Source organism: Ixodes scapularis, unplaced genomic scaffold (genome assembly GCF_016920785.2).
Source record: "Ixodes scapularis isolate PalLabHiFi unplaced genomic scaffold, ASM1692078v2 PGA_scaffold0__279_contigs__length_252992795, whole genome shotgun sequence".
NCBI lineage: Eukaryota > Metazoa > Arthropoda > Arachnida > Ixodida > Ixodidae > Ixodes > Ixodes scapularis.
The window spans coordinates 168,446,759-168,464,328 of NW_024609835.1; the positions used below are offsets into that span (position 1 = coordinate 168,446,759).

The 17,570-nt window shown below is 47.3% G+C and overlaps 1 protein-coding gene across 1 annotated transcript in view; it reads right to left on the minus strand.

Moving 5' to 3' along the window:
- The window catches only part of LOC120846968 (alpha-mannosidase 2C1), a 111,098-nt gene that overhangs the window by 67,818 nt on the left and 25,710 nt on the right, over positions 1-17,570 (minus strand). The window contains exons 9-12 of the mRNA XM_042290348.1: positions 16,395-16,540; positions 12,218-12,612; positions 6,941-7,183; positions 3,090-3,313 (exon numbers count right to left, since the gene is read on the minus strand). Of these exons, the coding sequence (XP_042146282.1) occupies positions 3,090-3,313; positions 6,941-7,183; positions 12,218-12,612; positions 16,395-16,540 (1,008 nt within the window). The remainder of the gene's footprint in view (positions 1-3,089; positions 3,314-6,940; positions 7,184-12,217; positions 12,613-16,394; positions 16,541-17,570) is intronic.

Consider the following 17,570-nt stretch of genomic DNA (forward strand, 5'->3'; position numbering starts at 1 on the left):
GCTCGAGCGACAGGGCGTCATTCGTCGGGTTGAAGGCCCCACCCCATGGTGTGCAAAAGTAGTCGTCGTTCCGAAGGCATCTGGTGGTCACCGTCTCTGCGTTGACCTTACGAAGCTCGACAAGGTCGTCCTTCGAGAACGGCACATGCTTCCTACGGTGGACCAAGTTCTCGGACTTCTGGGAGAAGCGACTGTTTACTCCAAGTTGGACGCAAATTCCGGATTTCACCAGGTGAAACTTGCCAAGGAAAGTCAGGAGTACACCACTTTCATCACTCCCTTTGGCCGCTTCTGCTTCTGTCGTCTGCCTTTCGGACTTACGTCGGCACCAGAGTACTTTCAGAAGCAGATGGTGCGCATACTCGAAGGACAGGTCGGGTGCGTCAACATGATTGACGACATTCTTGTCTTTGGACGGACGCGCGAAGAACATGACGCGCGGCTCAACCAGGTACTTTCTTGACTATCGAAGCCTGGCATCACTCTCAACAAAGACAAGTGCGTGTTCGGAGTGTCCGAAGTCAGCTTTATTGGAGTCGTCGTATCACCAGAAGGTGTGAAGCCGGATCCTATCAAGATTCAGGCTGTCCAGGCGATGGAAAGGCCTGAGGATGTTGCAGGGGTCCGAAGGCTACTTGGCATGGTAAACCATGTTGCGCGTTTCGTGCCACACATCTCCGAAGTCACCGCTCCTCTCCGAGCACTTTTGTCAAAGAGCAACGTATGGGCCTGGGGTCCTGAGCAGGCGGCTGCATTCCTACAGGTGAAGAACCTCTTGAGTTCAGACTGCTGTCTCGCCAAGTACAACCCAGTGTACCCCACAACAGTTTTGGCAGATGCCAGCTCCTTCGGCATCGGTGCTGTACTCCTTCAAGACCAACCTTCGGGAAAAGGAGGGCGGTGGCCTTCGCATCTAGGGCCATGACCCCGGCAGAGATGCGCTATAGCCAAACAGAGAAGGAGGCTTTGGCAACGGTGTGGGCTGTACGACAATTTGACGAGTTCGTACGTGGTTTGCAGCTCAGTGTGGAGACCGACCATATGCCCCTGGTATCTCCCTTCGGCAAGATGGAGTTAGACATGTTGCCTCCTCGCATTCAACGCCTTCGTTTAAAGCTGGTGCAGTACCAATTTCACATGCTGTATGTGCCGGGGAAGCTACTGGCAACAGCGGACACACTCTCCAGAGCTCCCCAGAGAATGGGGTCTGAAGACAAGTGCAAGGACTCCCTTGACACATTTGCAATTGCAGCACTGGAAGACACGTCTGTTGACCTTCCACTCCTCCCCGAGGAAGTCCAAGCTGCGCAACAGTCTGACGGAGAGTGCTGTGCACTCAAACGGTATTGCGAGGTTGGATGGCTGACGAAGCACAAGCTGCCTGTCAATTTGTCCAAGTATTGGTCTGTCCGAGGAGAGCTGTCGCTGCGCAAAGGAATTCTCCTCAAGGGCCCGAGGCTCCTCATACCGGCCGACTTAAGACAGGCAATACAAAGGCTCATACATGAAGGTCACCAAGGAATTGTCAAGTGCAAGGCCAGAGCTCGTGACTCTGTCTGGTGGCCAGGCATCAATGCACAGATCACTTCCCTGGTGAGCGGCTGTGAGCAGTGTGCCAAGACAAGAGTGCAGCCGGCAGAACCTTTCATATCGTCCAGCTTTCCTACTCGCCCATGGGACGTCGTCGGTGCCCACCTGTTTCATTGGAAGAAGCAGGACTTCATCGTTATTGTGGACTATCACTCGAGGTACCTGGAAGTCTTGACGTTAAGCAGCACCTTGAGTGGAGCTACGATCGCGGCAATGAAGTCAGCCTTCGCTCGGCATGGTATTCCGCGATCCGTAAGAACGGATAACAGCCCGCAGTTTGCATTGGGGGATTTTGCGAAGTTTGGAAAAGATTACGGCTTTTAGCACCAAACAAGTAGCCCCAGATTCCAGCAATCTAACGGCGAAGCGGAGCGAGCTGTCCGCACCATCAAGGAACTCTTAATTAAAGCTGAGGATCCATACTTGGCACTGTTGAGCTACCGAGACACCCCCGGAGTTTCTGGAGACAGCCCCGCACAACTTCTGTTCGGGCGTCGGTTGAGGACATGGCTTCCTAGGGCTCAAGATGAAAGTCTTCCGCGGCCACCATCGCCCGGTCGGGTGGCAAGGAGGAATGAGTTGTATAAATGGAAACAAGCTCAGGCCTTCAACCAGCGACATGCTGCCCGCGAGCTGCCTCCTCTTCGTCCTGGAGAAAGAGTGTGGGTACAGTCGGAACAGTGTCCGGCCACGGTGCTCAGCCCAGGACAGCGTCCCCGCAGTTATCTGGTGGAAGCTGACCACAGCGGAGCGGTCCTTTAGCGCAACCGCAGGGTACTGGTTCCTTTTGCATCCCCAAGGCCGCCGGTTGAACCACCCGCAGCTGACGGTGTGCCTCCAAGTCCAATAGCGGCTCAGCAGAACATTAGTAGTGACCCAAAAGGGCCGCCTGTGTCGACAAGTCCCTATCGGACTCGCAGCGGACGAGCCGTGACCCGCCCCAGGCGTTTAGACTTATAACGGCGGACAGTTTGAAAACATTGCAGTTGATGGGACTATTGTGAACAATAAGTAGGTGCATTTCGCTGCAAGAACTATTTGGCGAAAACGCAGCCTCTAAGAAGGGGAGATGTAGTGGTCGCTATTTGTCCAGCTAGTGGCGCCCTCTTAGTGTAGAGGGGCATGCGTGTTCTTTAGAAGAAGTAAAGGGGAGTTCTTCACGAGCAGCCGTTGGTGTCGGATGTCTTTTACTGAGGTCCGCCTCACAGGGTTTGAGAGGTAGGCTCTGAATCCTACAGACACCGCCAGTAATGAATTTCGCAGTTAGCACTATTGACTAAGGCATCTCGTGGCAAAGTGTGCCGTTAAAAGCATACATCTCCGTCCCTCTGCCACACAGCCGACATCACCGTATCGCGCTTGTCGTCACACCACGAATACGTCACATAACGTGTTGACATCATACGAGTGCGATGTGTTTGTCATACAACGCACGCTCCGCCGAGAAATCTGCCGGACTTCATTTTCGTGTGAATTCTGCCTGACATACGCAGGCTCACCTGAGTGATTGCAGGCCTGCGCGTCTCCAGATGGTAGTCCATGACGTCCCAGGCGTCCCAGTACAGTGGAATGTCATCGAACATGACAAAGGTGTTGGCCACCTGGTCGGAGGCAACAAACTCCTTGGAGTCCCCCAGCACCTTGAGGGATGTCACCTCTCCGGATGCGTTAAGCCTCGCTTCCAGGAACTGATTTCGGAGTCGCGTGCCTCCTGGGAGAGTTTCTGCAGGAAAAACAGAAACAGAAATGAAATTTGTGTCTCGGCTACTTTTTATTTCCTCCTCCTTTTAGTTCCCTGTTCCCTTCCCTGACTCGGAGTAATCAAGGAAGTTGGGCCATTTTGGTTACCTTTGTTTTCTCCTCCTGCTCCTATAACCTGAGAAGTTCTATCGGTCCTCTTGTGCTTACCTCGCGCGAGATTATGCGAGCAATAATGGCACCTTGTCTAACATCCAAGATGTCGAGCAATCACAACACATTCAGGGTGTATAGCAAATTATTATTTTGAAATTCCCTGACTTTTCCAGGTTTTCCCTGACTATTTCAGGTGAAATTCCCTGACCTCTGAGAGGCAATTAAATATGCAAGACCATTACAACACAATGCACTGAGCATTCAGTACTGTGAGGATCATTTTGCACGGGCTTAATCCAACTTGCATATTCCAAAATATTCGGGATCGTCCAGTCCGGATTAAACGAGCACTTTCTTGCCGCCGACATCGTCAGTGAAGAGGACACTTCCGGAAACACGACGAAAACGCGACGCTCAACCACACACGTCAATAACTGAATGGCAGTATGGCCAAGTCATGGCCGCGTGATGCATACTTTTGGATACTTTCGGCTTAAGGCTTGGATTGTGATCTGCAGCTTTCCCATTTGTTACTAAATCTAGTAGCTCTAACTGGATCTAGCCTAGTGTCGCGCCCTCAATCCAATCCAAATGTTGGACTGGATTTGTCGGCTGTTCCCTTCCCATCGGGTAGCACACCCCACATCGGGTGAGCAGAGCCCGCGCTCCGCTCTAAGCAGAGTTTATTGCCCATTTTTCTGGCCCCTAAGTTCTTAAGTCTTTGCTCAGGGCACTCGATGGCGTTTCCGGCTTATTTTCCCTGACTGGGCTCGCTTTTTGACAATTTCCCTGTCAATTCCCCGATTTTTCCCGGTAATTAAAATTTCCCTGACAATTTCCGGTTTTCCCGGTCGCTAGACATTCTGACATTGTACGACGTGAGAGGACCTTGAAAGAGCAACGATGGCCTCTCAAGGGATCTATAAGGTGAGGTCACCTTATGCAACATCAGATGTGCAATACTACCTCATATAACATGCAGGAAGAATGAAATAAGAATATTGTGATATATATTCGGCTGACAACAGTGGTACACATATTGTGACATGTATTTAGCTGAGAACAGTGGTGCACAATGAAAACTTCTACATGTCTGATCATGCCCCCAAACCTTCCTTAGACTGCATGTAACTGCAAGAAATCGAAAAACCAGCTTGGTGGCAACCACAGCTGCACCATAAGCTAGAAAGTTAAAATCTGTCAAAATGGCAATGTTAGCATGGTATTAGCATCATTATGTCAATACCTTTTTCAAAACATGCAGTCGAACCCGGATATATTGAATTCAAAGGGGATCGTAAAATATTTGGATATATCAATAATTTGATATACAAAAATATGTTAACTTAAGCACCAGTTGAAATTTCCGTGCATCTCTTCTGATACCGAAGGCTGGGACAAACGGAACCTTACCAAATAGAGCCTCTAAGAGCCGCTAAATACTGTAGAGCTTAGCTGGTGACAATGTTTGCGATGTCTACGCAACCAATGTTTGCAATCGTCTACGCGAGTGCCAGGGCACAACCTCCACACAGCCCAGGAGACAAAACACGAAAGTAACTTTAAAAAGTGAAAGAATGAAGAAAGCAAAACTGCTAAAGAAGCTCTTAATCCAAAGAATAAAGTTAAGCAAACAAAAAAGAAACTTCACTAAATTCAAGCAGAAAGAGAAAAGAAAAAAAAAACGGGCAAAGCAATAAAGGCAAAAGAAAAAACGTTCAGCCTTTCCACTCTCATAAAGAAGGAAGACCAGCGGAGCTGTACTCGATACACTGTGTGCTTCTTCATCGTCGTCGTCTGTCTTTCGCGCTGTTTCCTACGATGAATTCCCACCAACGCGCCCAACTATCCATTCTTCTATTATAGCTGGAAAGGTTGCCGCCGTCTACGAGCGACGGCGGAAACAATACTGGTTGTGTGTTTGCCGCCGTCGCTTATAGATGGCAGTAGCTGTCCAGGTAGGTTTGTGTCAACATACACGGACACGATCCTGGGGAACCTAGCCCTTAACATCTCCTCTGTAAAAAGTAAACAAAGATAAGGCGTTAAAAGTGCGATTGCTGAACCGTTTTTGTTAACACACTCAACTTGACGAAGACTTTTTTTCTTTTTTGCTTATTTTATTTAGGGGTTAAAAAGGCGCGCAGCGACAGCAGTGTTCAGGGAAAGAGCGTTTTACGTTTCCACAGTTGTCGGCATTTCCCAAGGTGCCTCTGCGACGTCGCTTAGAGTTTACCCTGGCTGCGCGCAAGGTCTATGATTGCAGTATTCGTGGCAGGAGCAACAACGGAAACATCAGTATCGACAAGAGCGAAAGAATCAAAGTTATCCTCCGCGGCTTTGCCAACATGTCTGACACATTCTTGTAGAGATCGTTGCAGCTCTGGGAATTGTGCGGCAGCTCGGCAAGCATCCTTATGAGAGGAAATCCGACGTGTGCAGCAGCAATTGGCCATTTTTCATCTTTGGGTCGCGGGCGCGCTTTCTCTTGCATGAGAAGTTCTCTAAACCATTCAGTATGCCTTGCTTCTTCTGCCAAATGGTGGACAGTGCTGAAGAGCCAATGCCAGAATGTTGAATTCATTGGTGATTTTGGACTTCATCCGGCCACTTTTCTGAACCTCGCAGATGATATCTAAGCGACTTTTGGTAAACACTCACACTCTCCCATATGATGCATATGTACGCCGCGGGCGTACTGGCACGCACGTCAGAAGATCCCGAAGGGATGATCTTCTCCCAGCTTCGTCAGTTCCATCGCTCCTTTGACCGAATTACGACAAGAGTCGGGCTGCGTCAGCTGCGGGCGCTGTGAGCAGCGCCAAAATATGGATGCTGCTCTAGCTGCTCCCTGGCCGCATCCGCGCATCAACATCAAAAGCAGCACTGTGCCCTCCGTCACCCGTTTGCTCCGTTTCTTGTTCACCATTTTCCCAATTTGCCGTTTGCCTCAGTGAGGAAGGGAGAAGGAATGCAAGGGTCTCCGTGTGCCTCTGTGTAGGCTTGCGTGCTCTTGGCACCTTGGCCTTCATCATAAGCGTGGTCAGCTGCCGATACAGATAGAGTAATCAGGTTCAAAATGCAAGCATTTCGGTCGGGACCAAGTCACACTTCGGTAAGAGTGATAATTTAAATAAAGAAATTTCATTATAACAAGGAATTACTACACAAAAACGCAATTCGAATGAAGCGGCTTATGAATCCATTACAAACATAGCGGGACAACCAAAATATTGAAAATTGTTTGAATTAACCAGAAGTACAAGATATCCGAAAGTGAATTATTGCGAGCTATACTGCACGCACCTAATGCAGACTATCTAAGGAAGAGCTTTTCTTTTTCAACCAAGAGTTACCCCTGCGGACTACACACTGGGTGCGGTAATCCGGAAAAAATGGTAAGTCAAATCTGCTCAAGCAAGAGTGGGGACACAGCTGAAAGTGTGGGGAGGCACTTTGGCCAGCGAGAAAATGAAACGAAAGCGGGCATCCCAACCTGCTCGCACGGAGACCTTGTGGGACGAGATGCCCCGCAGGATCCGGTAGCCGCTGGGGGTGGCCGCAAAGGAGATGAGGGTGCCGTCCTGGGTCCTCTGCATGGCGTTGTCATCCACGCCCTCGATCCAGCAGCGCTTTGAGAGCTCCTCCCAGCTCAGAGGCACCTGCACCACCTCGCTGCGCCCCCAGGGGAGTGTGTTCACAAACACCAGGTCGCCTACAGTTTTGTCGCTGCACGTGCCTGCGTTGCAACCATTTGCGTGACTTCTGTGATCATGGGTAACCACACAAATGTAATGCACAACCTGCATATTATAGTTTGTATCTTTACTCAAATGATCCAAGAGAAAGCAGAAAGAGCACTTCAAGTTTCAAAGTAAAAAATAAGAGAAGAGTGAGAAAAAGGAATGGCAAATTGCTACGCAACTGTGTTGCATACGTAAAATGTTTTAGCATCACAAACATTTATGTCATCATTTAGCAGCAAGTCTAGCCTTTTCAGCCAGATGCCTACGTTTACGGCGCTCTTCAACGGATAATTTAATGTGTGGCAAGTGTACACTTCAAATGATAAACCTGGTGATCTTCCATAACCTTCTAACCCACTCATCCTATCCCACTTTTCCTCCTCGCCTACCTTTCTCCTCACTTCACCCCTCGTCATATGACCTCCACATTAACCAGTCAGTGTCAAGCACCCTGACTCCTCCCCTCCCATCTGCAGTGATGTGATTGGCCTAAGCCATTTTGGAGCACCTTTCGGAGTAGCCAAAATGGTGTTTTGGAGCAGCAAATGTGGCCTTTGGAGCAACCAAAACAGTGTTTTGGAGCAGCAAAAATGGCTTTTGGAGCAGCCAAGGCAGTGTTTTGGAACAGCAAAAGTGGCTTATGAAGCACATATTCTTAGGAAAATCGAAATATTTGTTTTAAGTGCTGTACAAACGAATAACACTTCATGTTCTGTTGTGCTCCGATGTGACTTGTTGTGATGGAACTCGCTGCTTGTGGTTTTACTGCTGAGACATCCCACAAGTGTACAGCGCATTGCTGTATGTATTGCCGAGCAATTCTGAAAAACACCTTGCCACTGTTTTACTGGTTCCCCGACATGCCAGATTTTCGTCAAAAGTAAGCAAACGTAAAACAATGGATTGCAACCGTCCCGGCTCGTGCCTCTGACGTTCAATCGTGTTCGCATGCACGTGAGAGAAACTTCGGCAGGCTTCCAGTTGTGCGTGCTTTGTCGGGCGAACGGAGACAATGGCTGTTCGATCAAAACCATTGCACTCCGCTCCTTCACTAACCGATTCCCAAAATGGTATGTAAAATGTCACTGTCGAGCAAACGACAAAAAACAGTCCAGCCACGCGGGCATGCCACACCGGTGAACAAGACACAAGCTAAACACACGCACGCACACGTGCACACACAGACAAACAAAAAAAGAGAACCTGAGTGCATCGATGCAAAACGTCTCCTACATCAATTCCACCAAAAGCAAAGAACCTATTGCAAAGATTGCACAGCATATTGACTGAAGGCAAATCTCCTAAAACGTGCCTTTCCACAACACAGTAGCTACCACTGTCAACCGCAGCACATTTTGTGTGGTCGTCTGCAATTTTCTTTGCAGACGACCACACAAAACACATTTTTCATAATCTGACGTTGAGGTTGTACCACTGACATTGTCAATCCTCTTGAAGCAGTCAACTTTCACAATGTGCCATCCGTGCGTCTTGCCACTCATCGGCGACGGACCTTGGTGTTGACCAGCCAACGGAAAAGCCTGGCTCTGTCTCTATAGTTTCACAGCCTACATGACGAACGGCGAGCTGCGGTTGTGATAATGGGGCTTTCTCAGTTCTGAAGTGTGTTGGTCGGGAAAAACATTACGTCTCTCCTAGTTCAATGTCTTCCAAGCGCCTGCCTAGTGTAGCAAGGATGACTGTGAAGAAGCAAGCAACTCGCTCACGACAGAAAATACCAGAAAAATCCTTCTGCCATGCCTTTGCCAGCAGAATAATGATCTGCGAATATCTTTCGACTAAACCTGGGGGCGCGTGTTTATCTGCAGCTGAAAGTGCACATTGCAATGTTGATCACAAAAAAAGCGTAAAAGCAAACATGTGCCCTGGCAGAAGGGTTTGGATTTGGGCTAGTTGGTTGAACATGTTTAGGAGTTAAAAGCGCTAAAAACGACGGACGAGTAGGAGAGACACACACCACAGTGCGCTACTTGCAACTGGTTTATTATTGGAAAAACTACACGTACCGCAAAACCAACAAGACAATATCCGATTCAGTTCCAACCGTCGCTAATCACACTTCTTACTCTTACACCTGGTGTAAGGTGTAAGAGTAAGAAGTGTGATTAGCGACGGTTGGAACTGAATCGGATATTGTCTTGTGGTTTCGCGGTACGTGTAGTTTTTCCAATAATAAACCAGTTGCAAGTAGCGCTCTGTGGTGTGTGTCTCTCCTACTCGTCCGTCGTTTTTAGCGCTTTTAACCCCTAAACATGTGCCCTGGCCCTTCGGTGCTGTTATGACAGGAAATGAATGCATTATTAATTAATCCGATTATTAATCAATAATATAAATGTGCCCATTAATCGAGCTAAAAAATTAAGACATGCTTACGTGTATGAATGCCTACACACAGCGCATTCCTAGAAGCAGCACACCACGTCTTCTTATCGCACACGGCGCTCTGGCAGTGACATCACGCTCCCCCAATGCGCAGGCAATGCCAACCCCACCAGCTCCACGCCATCCGTGACAATGCATCTGCGTTGCTGTGCTTTTCTTTGTGTTTTATTTCTGAGGCGCACCTGCTTTCACCTTGAGCACCCCGCCGACTTCCATGACAAAGCGTCTGCATTGCTGTACCTTTGGCCAATGGGAATTTAACTACATTTTTGCTGCTACTGACGGTTACTGACAACGTCGGCTTCACTCCATAAAACAGATAATGCTTTTGCATTAAAAATTTTTAATCAATGTTTAGCCCTAAGCGGAGAGCAAGTCGTCTGCTTCTTGCAAAGTTGCGGTGGTGTAAAAATGACCCAGAGTTTCGATTGAGAGGATGGTGGGTAGACCTCAATACTAAATGCCTTGAGGTCTATCCACTATTTTTTCAATCGGCCAAGCTCGGCATTATTACATCATCGCAACCCCTGTGCAAGAAGCAGACGACAGAACCCCTGATATAGATTGTTTTACTGCAAAAGCATTAACTGTCCTATGGAGTGAACTGACATCATCAGCTTCTGAAGCCGTGCGAAATGGCACCTTCCCATGTCCCAATGGAGCGTATGTAGCAGAAATCTGATGGATAGGCTTCCGTTGGCTGGCGTGCATCAGTTCCAAGGAACAAGGTTCCCATTGGCTCTCGTGCGACGTAGTTCTAAGGAATGCCACCAGAGAAGCCCTCTCCATGGTGGCACAGCACACACAGCGGCCTGGCCGCCGGTAAGAGGTGCGGGCCTCGTCACACGGCCCGCTGAGGCGAACTCCGGGGAGGCTACACAGCAGAGCTCAGTGCGGCGCGGCCACTTCACGAGAGCGCGCTCGACCGTCGCTAAACGTTGCCATCCACACCAGTACACCGCAGACAAACTAACAGAGCGGAAGAACGACATTCATGCTTTTGCATTCACAACTCATAAGAAGTGCTTAGGCATCTTTGGAATTTTTATCAAAGGGTAGCGCCATTTTCAATGCTGTAGCGCCATCTAGCGAACTTCAGGTTCCGCAGCCATGCTGAATGGTTAGAAACGTTGGCAAAAGTGTTCTTCGGGGCGCCGCTCCCGCGTTGGGTGTGCTAGTTGGGTGCTTCAAGGTGCTGGGTGCTTCAAAGTGCCGACTTAGGGAGCGTGTTTGAGGATCCTGTGTCAACGAGTGTCTCCTTTGTTGAGAACTGAAAATAGCAAAGTTGAGATGGGCCCATTGCCGGAGTGAGTCGATCAATGATTCAACGATTCAAGATCGATGCATGAGCATGTCTTAGTAATAGAAATTGAGTTTTCCTTTCAGTTATGTACGAATTTTAAAAATAAAAAAATGAAAGCTGTTTACAGCTCCCTGTAATGCCGAATCAGAGAGCAGCTCTTGAGGAGGGGGAGGGAAGGGCACTGAGGGTCACGTGTTCTTGGGGGGGCCACATGACCTGGGGGAGGGGTCACGCGACCTTCACATGACCCCCCCCCCTGAGGTCACGTGGCAGGGGGTCACGTCATTCCCCAGAGAGACTTTTTCCGATAGATTTAGAGGGGAAATTTTTCCGCTAGACTTAGCGGGGGAATTTTTCTCGCTAGATTTAGCGGGGAAATAAATTTACCCATAACACATTGCGTGGTTACGACGACGGCAACACTGATGCCGAAAGCAACGGCGAAGGCGACGCCGCTCAAGCCGGAAACAGGCGTCTAAAAGCTGCGCTCTAAAAGAATCTAGTCAGGCTGTGATGGTCAACTAAGTTCACGGCTCTCTGGTATCGCGCGAGAGATTGCAATTCAGGAAAACCGATAGAACTAATTTTTCAATACTTTCTGGCCACGCCCAGCAGTGAAAATGAGCCTTCAATGTGTTGTTAATGATAAAATCGAGTCAGTGTCGCCATTCAAATAAATTAAGTTAGAAGTAATAAGCTGAAACAGCAATTCTCACCAGAAAACTTGCACGCACCTTGTGAGCGCACAAGGTGCGTGCATGGGCGGTAGAGCAATCAATTTGTTGCACGCTCCATTCCCAATAGGTTCCAAGCCCATTCGAGAAAATGGCGTCGGGGAAAAGTCTTTTCGGTTTACGGACGCACCCCACTGCCGCCGGAGGTCTTGGTCATTTGGAAAGCAATGGAGTTTGAAGACATTGCAGCCACAGTTGCCTTGTCGAATCCCATCCCCCGATAATATTCTGCACTTTCGGCTGTTATTCGTGCAGCTTATTATCGAACACTGGTGCCCGATGACCAGGGGATTCTCGTCGTTGAGTGCACTATCTTTAATTAAATATGGAAGTAAAGAAATGGAGGAAACCGCGAAGAAAACAAGTGAACTTGGAGGAACACACACGTTCAAGGCGTTCATCCGCGTCTTCCGCTTGTTCCTAACTAACCAGCAAAGAGGAAAGCACCGGTAGCCTTTTCCCCTTTTCTCTCTTACCCTCTTTCAGTAAAACGGTCCGTAGAAAAATTTAGCACAGCTGCTCCTTACGAATAAATCGGGTGTACCCCAATTTATTCATAAAAAATCTCGTTTTTAGCAACAACTCACCGAAAAGCTTCTCCAGGGCTTCGTCTCCGAGATGTGCGACTCTCCTCAGCACCCTCGTGTAGATTTCTTCCGCATCTCGGCGCACTTCTGCGATGCAACTGCCGGGCAGCACGTCATGAAACTGGTTGAGCAGCACGTCCTTCCAGCACGCCTCAAAGTCTTCCAACGGGTACTGGGACGCTCCGGACGCGGAGAGCGAGGATGCGACGGACCACAGGAGCTCCGCGTCTCTAAGGGCCAGCTCCGCCCGCCGGTTGAGCTTCTTGGTCGTAGCGTGCGTCGTGTAGGTGCCTTGGTGCAGCTCCAAGAACAGCTCCCCCGTCCAACGACCCAGCTTGCCGAAGGACTCGGCCTCGAGGTGTGAAAAGAAGGCGTCAGGGGTAGAGAGGATGACCCTGTGCGAGTGCGAAGAGAAGGATTGAGCAACAGAAAAAGGCATGGTCGTGCATACGAGATGAACAGTAGATGTACATAACGGGGGGGTCTGTTGGTCAAATACACAAACCATAGCAAAAGTTTCAATAGAGTGTTCTATTGGATTAATGGCAAGTTTTATAATCATATCTTACTATTTATAAGTCACACCGCACCTAGGAAATAACGGGCTTACCCTGAAGTGCTTTTTATCGAGGAGACTGCAATCAAACATAGTCATTCTTGCTGTTCTTAACTAACTTTAGGATGATGCTAAGTTTAGCATGAAATTTAGGTAAACAGGGGGAGCTCCGCCATCATTTTGAACGTTTTCAATAAAACATTTTTAAAACCCATGCTGGGAACACAAGTGCGAAAAATAACTACTTCCCTTTAAAACAAACACAAAAGGACCTTGAAAATAGACTTGGCTTATCAGAAGGAACTAAAATATCTTACTGGATGTGTCTAAATTAGAGTTATGGTCTAAAAATGGAATTAAACAATAAAGGCCCAGTTGAAAAGAAATATTTCTTTAGCTTCTTATCACAAAAATAAACGTTAACGTAAAATACTGCGCAAGTACCTACTTCGGACAAGTGCCCACTATTAACATTTCCGATGCTTTAGAATTCTGCAAATTACGGTAGCTGACCAATTTTTTCGAATTCGGTCAAGTGTCAAAAGTCAGAATAAGAGCAGTCAGAAAAAATGGGTCTGAACAACATTCCCCAAGTCACTGGCCCTTCCCGCACCGATGTCCGAATAATCAAGCATGTCCAAATTTTTGCCATCTGAAAAATTGGTCGGCTACTGTACACGTCAAGCGACCATCCCCTCCGACGCGTTAAGGCGATGGGCTAGAAATCCATTGGGGTCTCCCTGCACAGGTTCGAATCCTGTCGACTGTGCAAACATTTTTTTTTTTTTTATGTGAGCATGGACGCTGGTTGGACGGACAAGGCTAGACCCTAAGGAGCTTCGCCCCTAACAAAGAGTGAGCAACCAAAACTGCTTGAAAGTCAAAGCCGTCCAAACCAATGTGGTCGAAACCCCGCAGTGCTAACAATTAAAGAGCAGCAAACAAAACCCTAAGCTGCTGGAAACCTCAGGAGCGGAAGATGTAATCCAAACCAAGCAGGGAGCTTAAGGGCTAAAAAGAGCGGGGAGCTTTTTCATGCTCCCTATCCTCTCTCTTCCACTTCACGGCCCTCTCCTACCAACTTCATCTTTGTTTCATGCCATTCTATCTCTGTCCCCCTTTCTTTCTTTTCTCTCTCTCTCTCTCTATTCCTTTGCTCCGCCACTTAATGCATTTTGTTGTTGTTTTCGGCGGCGCACAATACCTCCTTGTGCCTCCACTTTGTACTGCACGCTTAATGTTTTGTTCCCTGCGTTTATGGCTTTACACCCCTTAACATGAAAACTGAAACTGCCTCCACGTGGTGCCACAGTGTCGAAGACACGGTCCTAACTTTTAAGTTAATCAAAATATGCAGCCAATGTAGTTCATGCTAAGCAAATATTTTTTGCATTGCATTTATGGGAAACCGACCAAACATTCCTACATTATTTGGCATAGCTGAGAATACACAGAAATCTACTACAAAAATGTTTATTCTAAAATTAAGTTGAGATTAAAACCAAGACTATTTGCCAATTTAACATGTTTGCTACTCTGAAATGCCGAGGCTGTGAGATTACATGTGGCATAAGCAGCAGCACTCAGGTAATAGGCCAGCGACTAAGAGCATGATTTCATTACATTGATTCAGGTAGTTTAATGGAATCAAGACGTGATTAATAGTTGGCAGCCAGCTTAAACAGCTTTAGAGAACTTATGGTTTGCTTATGATTCACCAGCACTGTCTCTAAAGAAAAAGAGTGACAGTTGAGCTCTCAGCCTACCAGTATGAGGACCCAAATGCCACACTAGAAGTGGAATGCTCTGAAAATTTTAGGTATGTGCAAATAGTGGATTCTGAATTCGAAGCGAACTCAAACCAAATAGTGGTTTCAGCAGAATATTTTCGAATTCATCTTGAATAGTATTACTCAGCCTTTCACTACTGCAACATGCTTAGACGAAAACCCAGTTGAACTAGTAGTGAAGGTCGTCACTGAGCTTCCTCTTGTCTGTCCATGCTCTCTTTGCCAACCAGAACCCTTAAAGAATCTTCTAGCAGTTGTAGCAAGAAGCTATTTTGGTCAAAGCTATATGTTGGTATATGGTTTTAATAAGCGCATAAGAGTGAAGTGTAGTAACCCTTTCCGGTTGAAAATAGGGTGCACGTGATGTTTCAATCATGATCGTGCAGAAAGATGTAAGAAACGAATGCGCTGCTTAACTCTGTTTTGCTTGGAGAGAGTGTGACCGCTCGGACAGCAGAATCCCGGCGCTTGGCGTACGGATTATGTCGATCATTCCTCTAGTTGCACTCTTCCACCACGATTTTGGATGATCTTGATTGTAACATCACGTGCACCATATTTTCAGTCACTGAGAGTTACTTTGATGCCCTTATCAAGTTTGTTTCTCGTGACCACCACCAGGGTATTATTTCCGGCTTCTGGTTGGCTACATTCGAATTTGTAAAGACGCACTGGAACGCGCCCAGCCCGCTTTTAATCAATGGCGCCTCCTCATTTGTCTTCTATACTTCCCAGCGAATGGCCAAACTCTCTACATATACGGCTCTGGTCTAACCTACCGCAATCAACACTTCCAAAGAATATGAATACTATTGCAGTTCATCTCAAAGCAAACCTTGAATAGCGTATTATTCGAAACTACTACAGTAAAACCTCGTTATAACAAAATGGGATATAACAAACTAATGGATATAACAAAGTAATCATAATTCCCCTTGCTTGCTATAGTGGGAAGAAATAGATATTGGCTATAACAAACTAATGGTTATAACAAAACAATTACGACCGCTCCTTCAACTTTGTTATAACGAGGTTTTACTGTATTAGAAAATTCTCATATTTTCACAACACTAGAAAATTTTGTTTCCATGCAGTGAACAGCTTGTGCCTTGTCAGCTCAGTATTTTATTAACTCTGTGCAATAGTGCCCAGTCGTGGCTAGTCCTGACAAATTCCTCATATATTTCCTGTCTTCGCAAACTTCAGGCGCCGATTAGATGTACTTCGAATACAATGCTAGAGCTAGTAGTGCATTTGACTGCTTTTTAATGCTCGCACACTCCACAGCCAAACACGAATTCCTCTCCCTCCAAAGGGGATCTGCACAATAACATAAACAAAAGAGGAAATGGATGTGAAGCGTTCAAAGCGGGGCGAGCTAGTTGTGCCTAAGAGCCAGATTTCACATTGGACCACCTGGCCCCACGGATGTCAGCACGAAAAGTTCTGCTCGGAAAACGGTGAAATCTCACCAGTCTGCCTTTCTTTCCCTATGCGGCTGCAGTCCAGAGCACAGGAAATATTGCCCCTATCCCATCATGTCACCCGATACAATGCAAAAAAAGACAAGTACAAGCTAGCACGACAACGCACGAGGCCATCTACAGTCCATCTTGGTCACAATGCCCAAAGTTATGCCACATGCTGCGATCGTAGGGCAATGCCCACGCAAGTTGAAAATATTTTAGTCATAAAACATTCACAGCTTACTTCGGAATTTCAAAATGATAGCCACGACCAAAGAAAGAATACACTTGGAACAAAACAGTGCAACAGATATAAAATTCCATCCATGTTTTTTGTAGTGGTGCCAAGGACAACACCGCATTACCTAGGTATGCCATCAACGTCTTGCAGCCGACTTTGCCGTCGCAGCATGGCCTCTGTGGGTCCCCCGCCTCCATCACCGTGCCCAAAGAGAAGTAGGCTCTGAGACACCCGGCCTTTGTCCTTGAGGTTTTTCACCGTCTTGAGTGCCTGCGGGGAGAGAACAAACCGGTCGGTGCACAACACATAGCCCGGGACATTCGCCTTGATTCCAGTGATCCCACCTGGTTTCATTAGCAATGCAGCTCATATGTGAGGCTGGACACCTGACAAGAAGAAACGCAAGAGGGTCTTGACATTTGCTTTTCTTTTCAATGAAAACATGCCCGAGAAGTACTTGTTTGTTTCTTTGTTTCCCACACAAAGATTTTGGGGCGAAGGGCAAAAGTTTACATTTAGGGTTACCAACTGTCCCGGATTTGGAGGGACTGTCCCGAGTTTTCATCAAGCGTCCCAAGTCCTGGCTTGCCCCTGTAAGGAGAGCTATATGTCCCGGATTTGGTTCAGACCATTTAGTCAGTTGTTTTATGTGATGAATGACAGCACACATGAGCCCCAAGAGCTTAAGCCTCGCTAGTACTGGAGATGTAAAATGAGCTACTAGTTAACGAGCGAGTGGGTACTTTGCAAACAATTATAATTAAGTCACACAGGGACGACTTGAGTTTGACATTCTTCCTCCCGCAATGCCCTAGTTTGTAGATCAGGAAACCTGCTGACTTACCGTGGTAGAAAGATTTTCAAGAGTTGCAACAGACCAAACCTCCCCAGACTTGTAGAAATAGTATTTTCGTGCCTTTGAGCAACACTCCAGTGAATAGGGTAATCTCGATTGTGAAAAACGGTGTGGAAGGACGAAAGGAATTGCGTGAGGAACTCGTTCAGCCACAGTTCCAGGTGAAGCTAAACTTCCATGTCAAATGCGTCAAATCCCATACATTTGAAAGAAAGAGTACCTGCTGCCAGCTGCAAATAGCCAGCTTAATTCTCAGTAATCAAATATTACCCTCGCCACCTCTCCCACCACCACCCCCTCTGTCCTTACTTCCTTCATCAAAGAGTTGGTAACCCTATATACACCCTGCCTGACAAGCCCCAGTCACGCTGGTACGATGCATCAGCAGGAAATAAAAATTATCAATATTACAAAGTAAAAAAAAAAAACATTGGCAGTAAACAA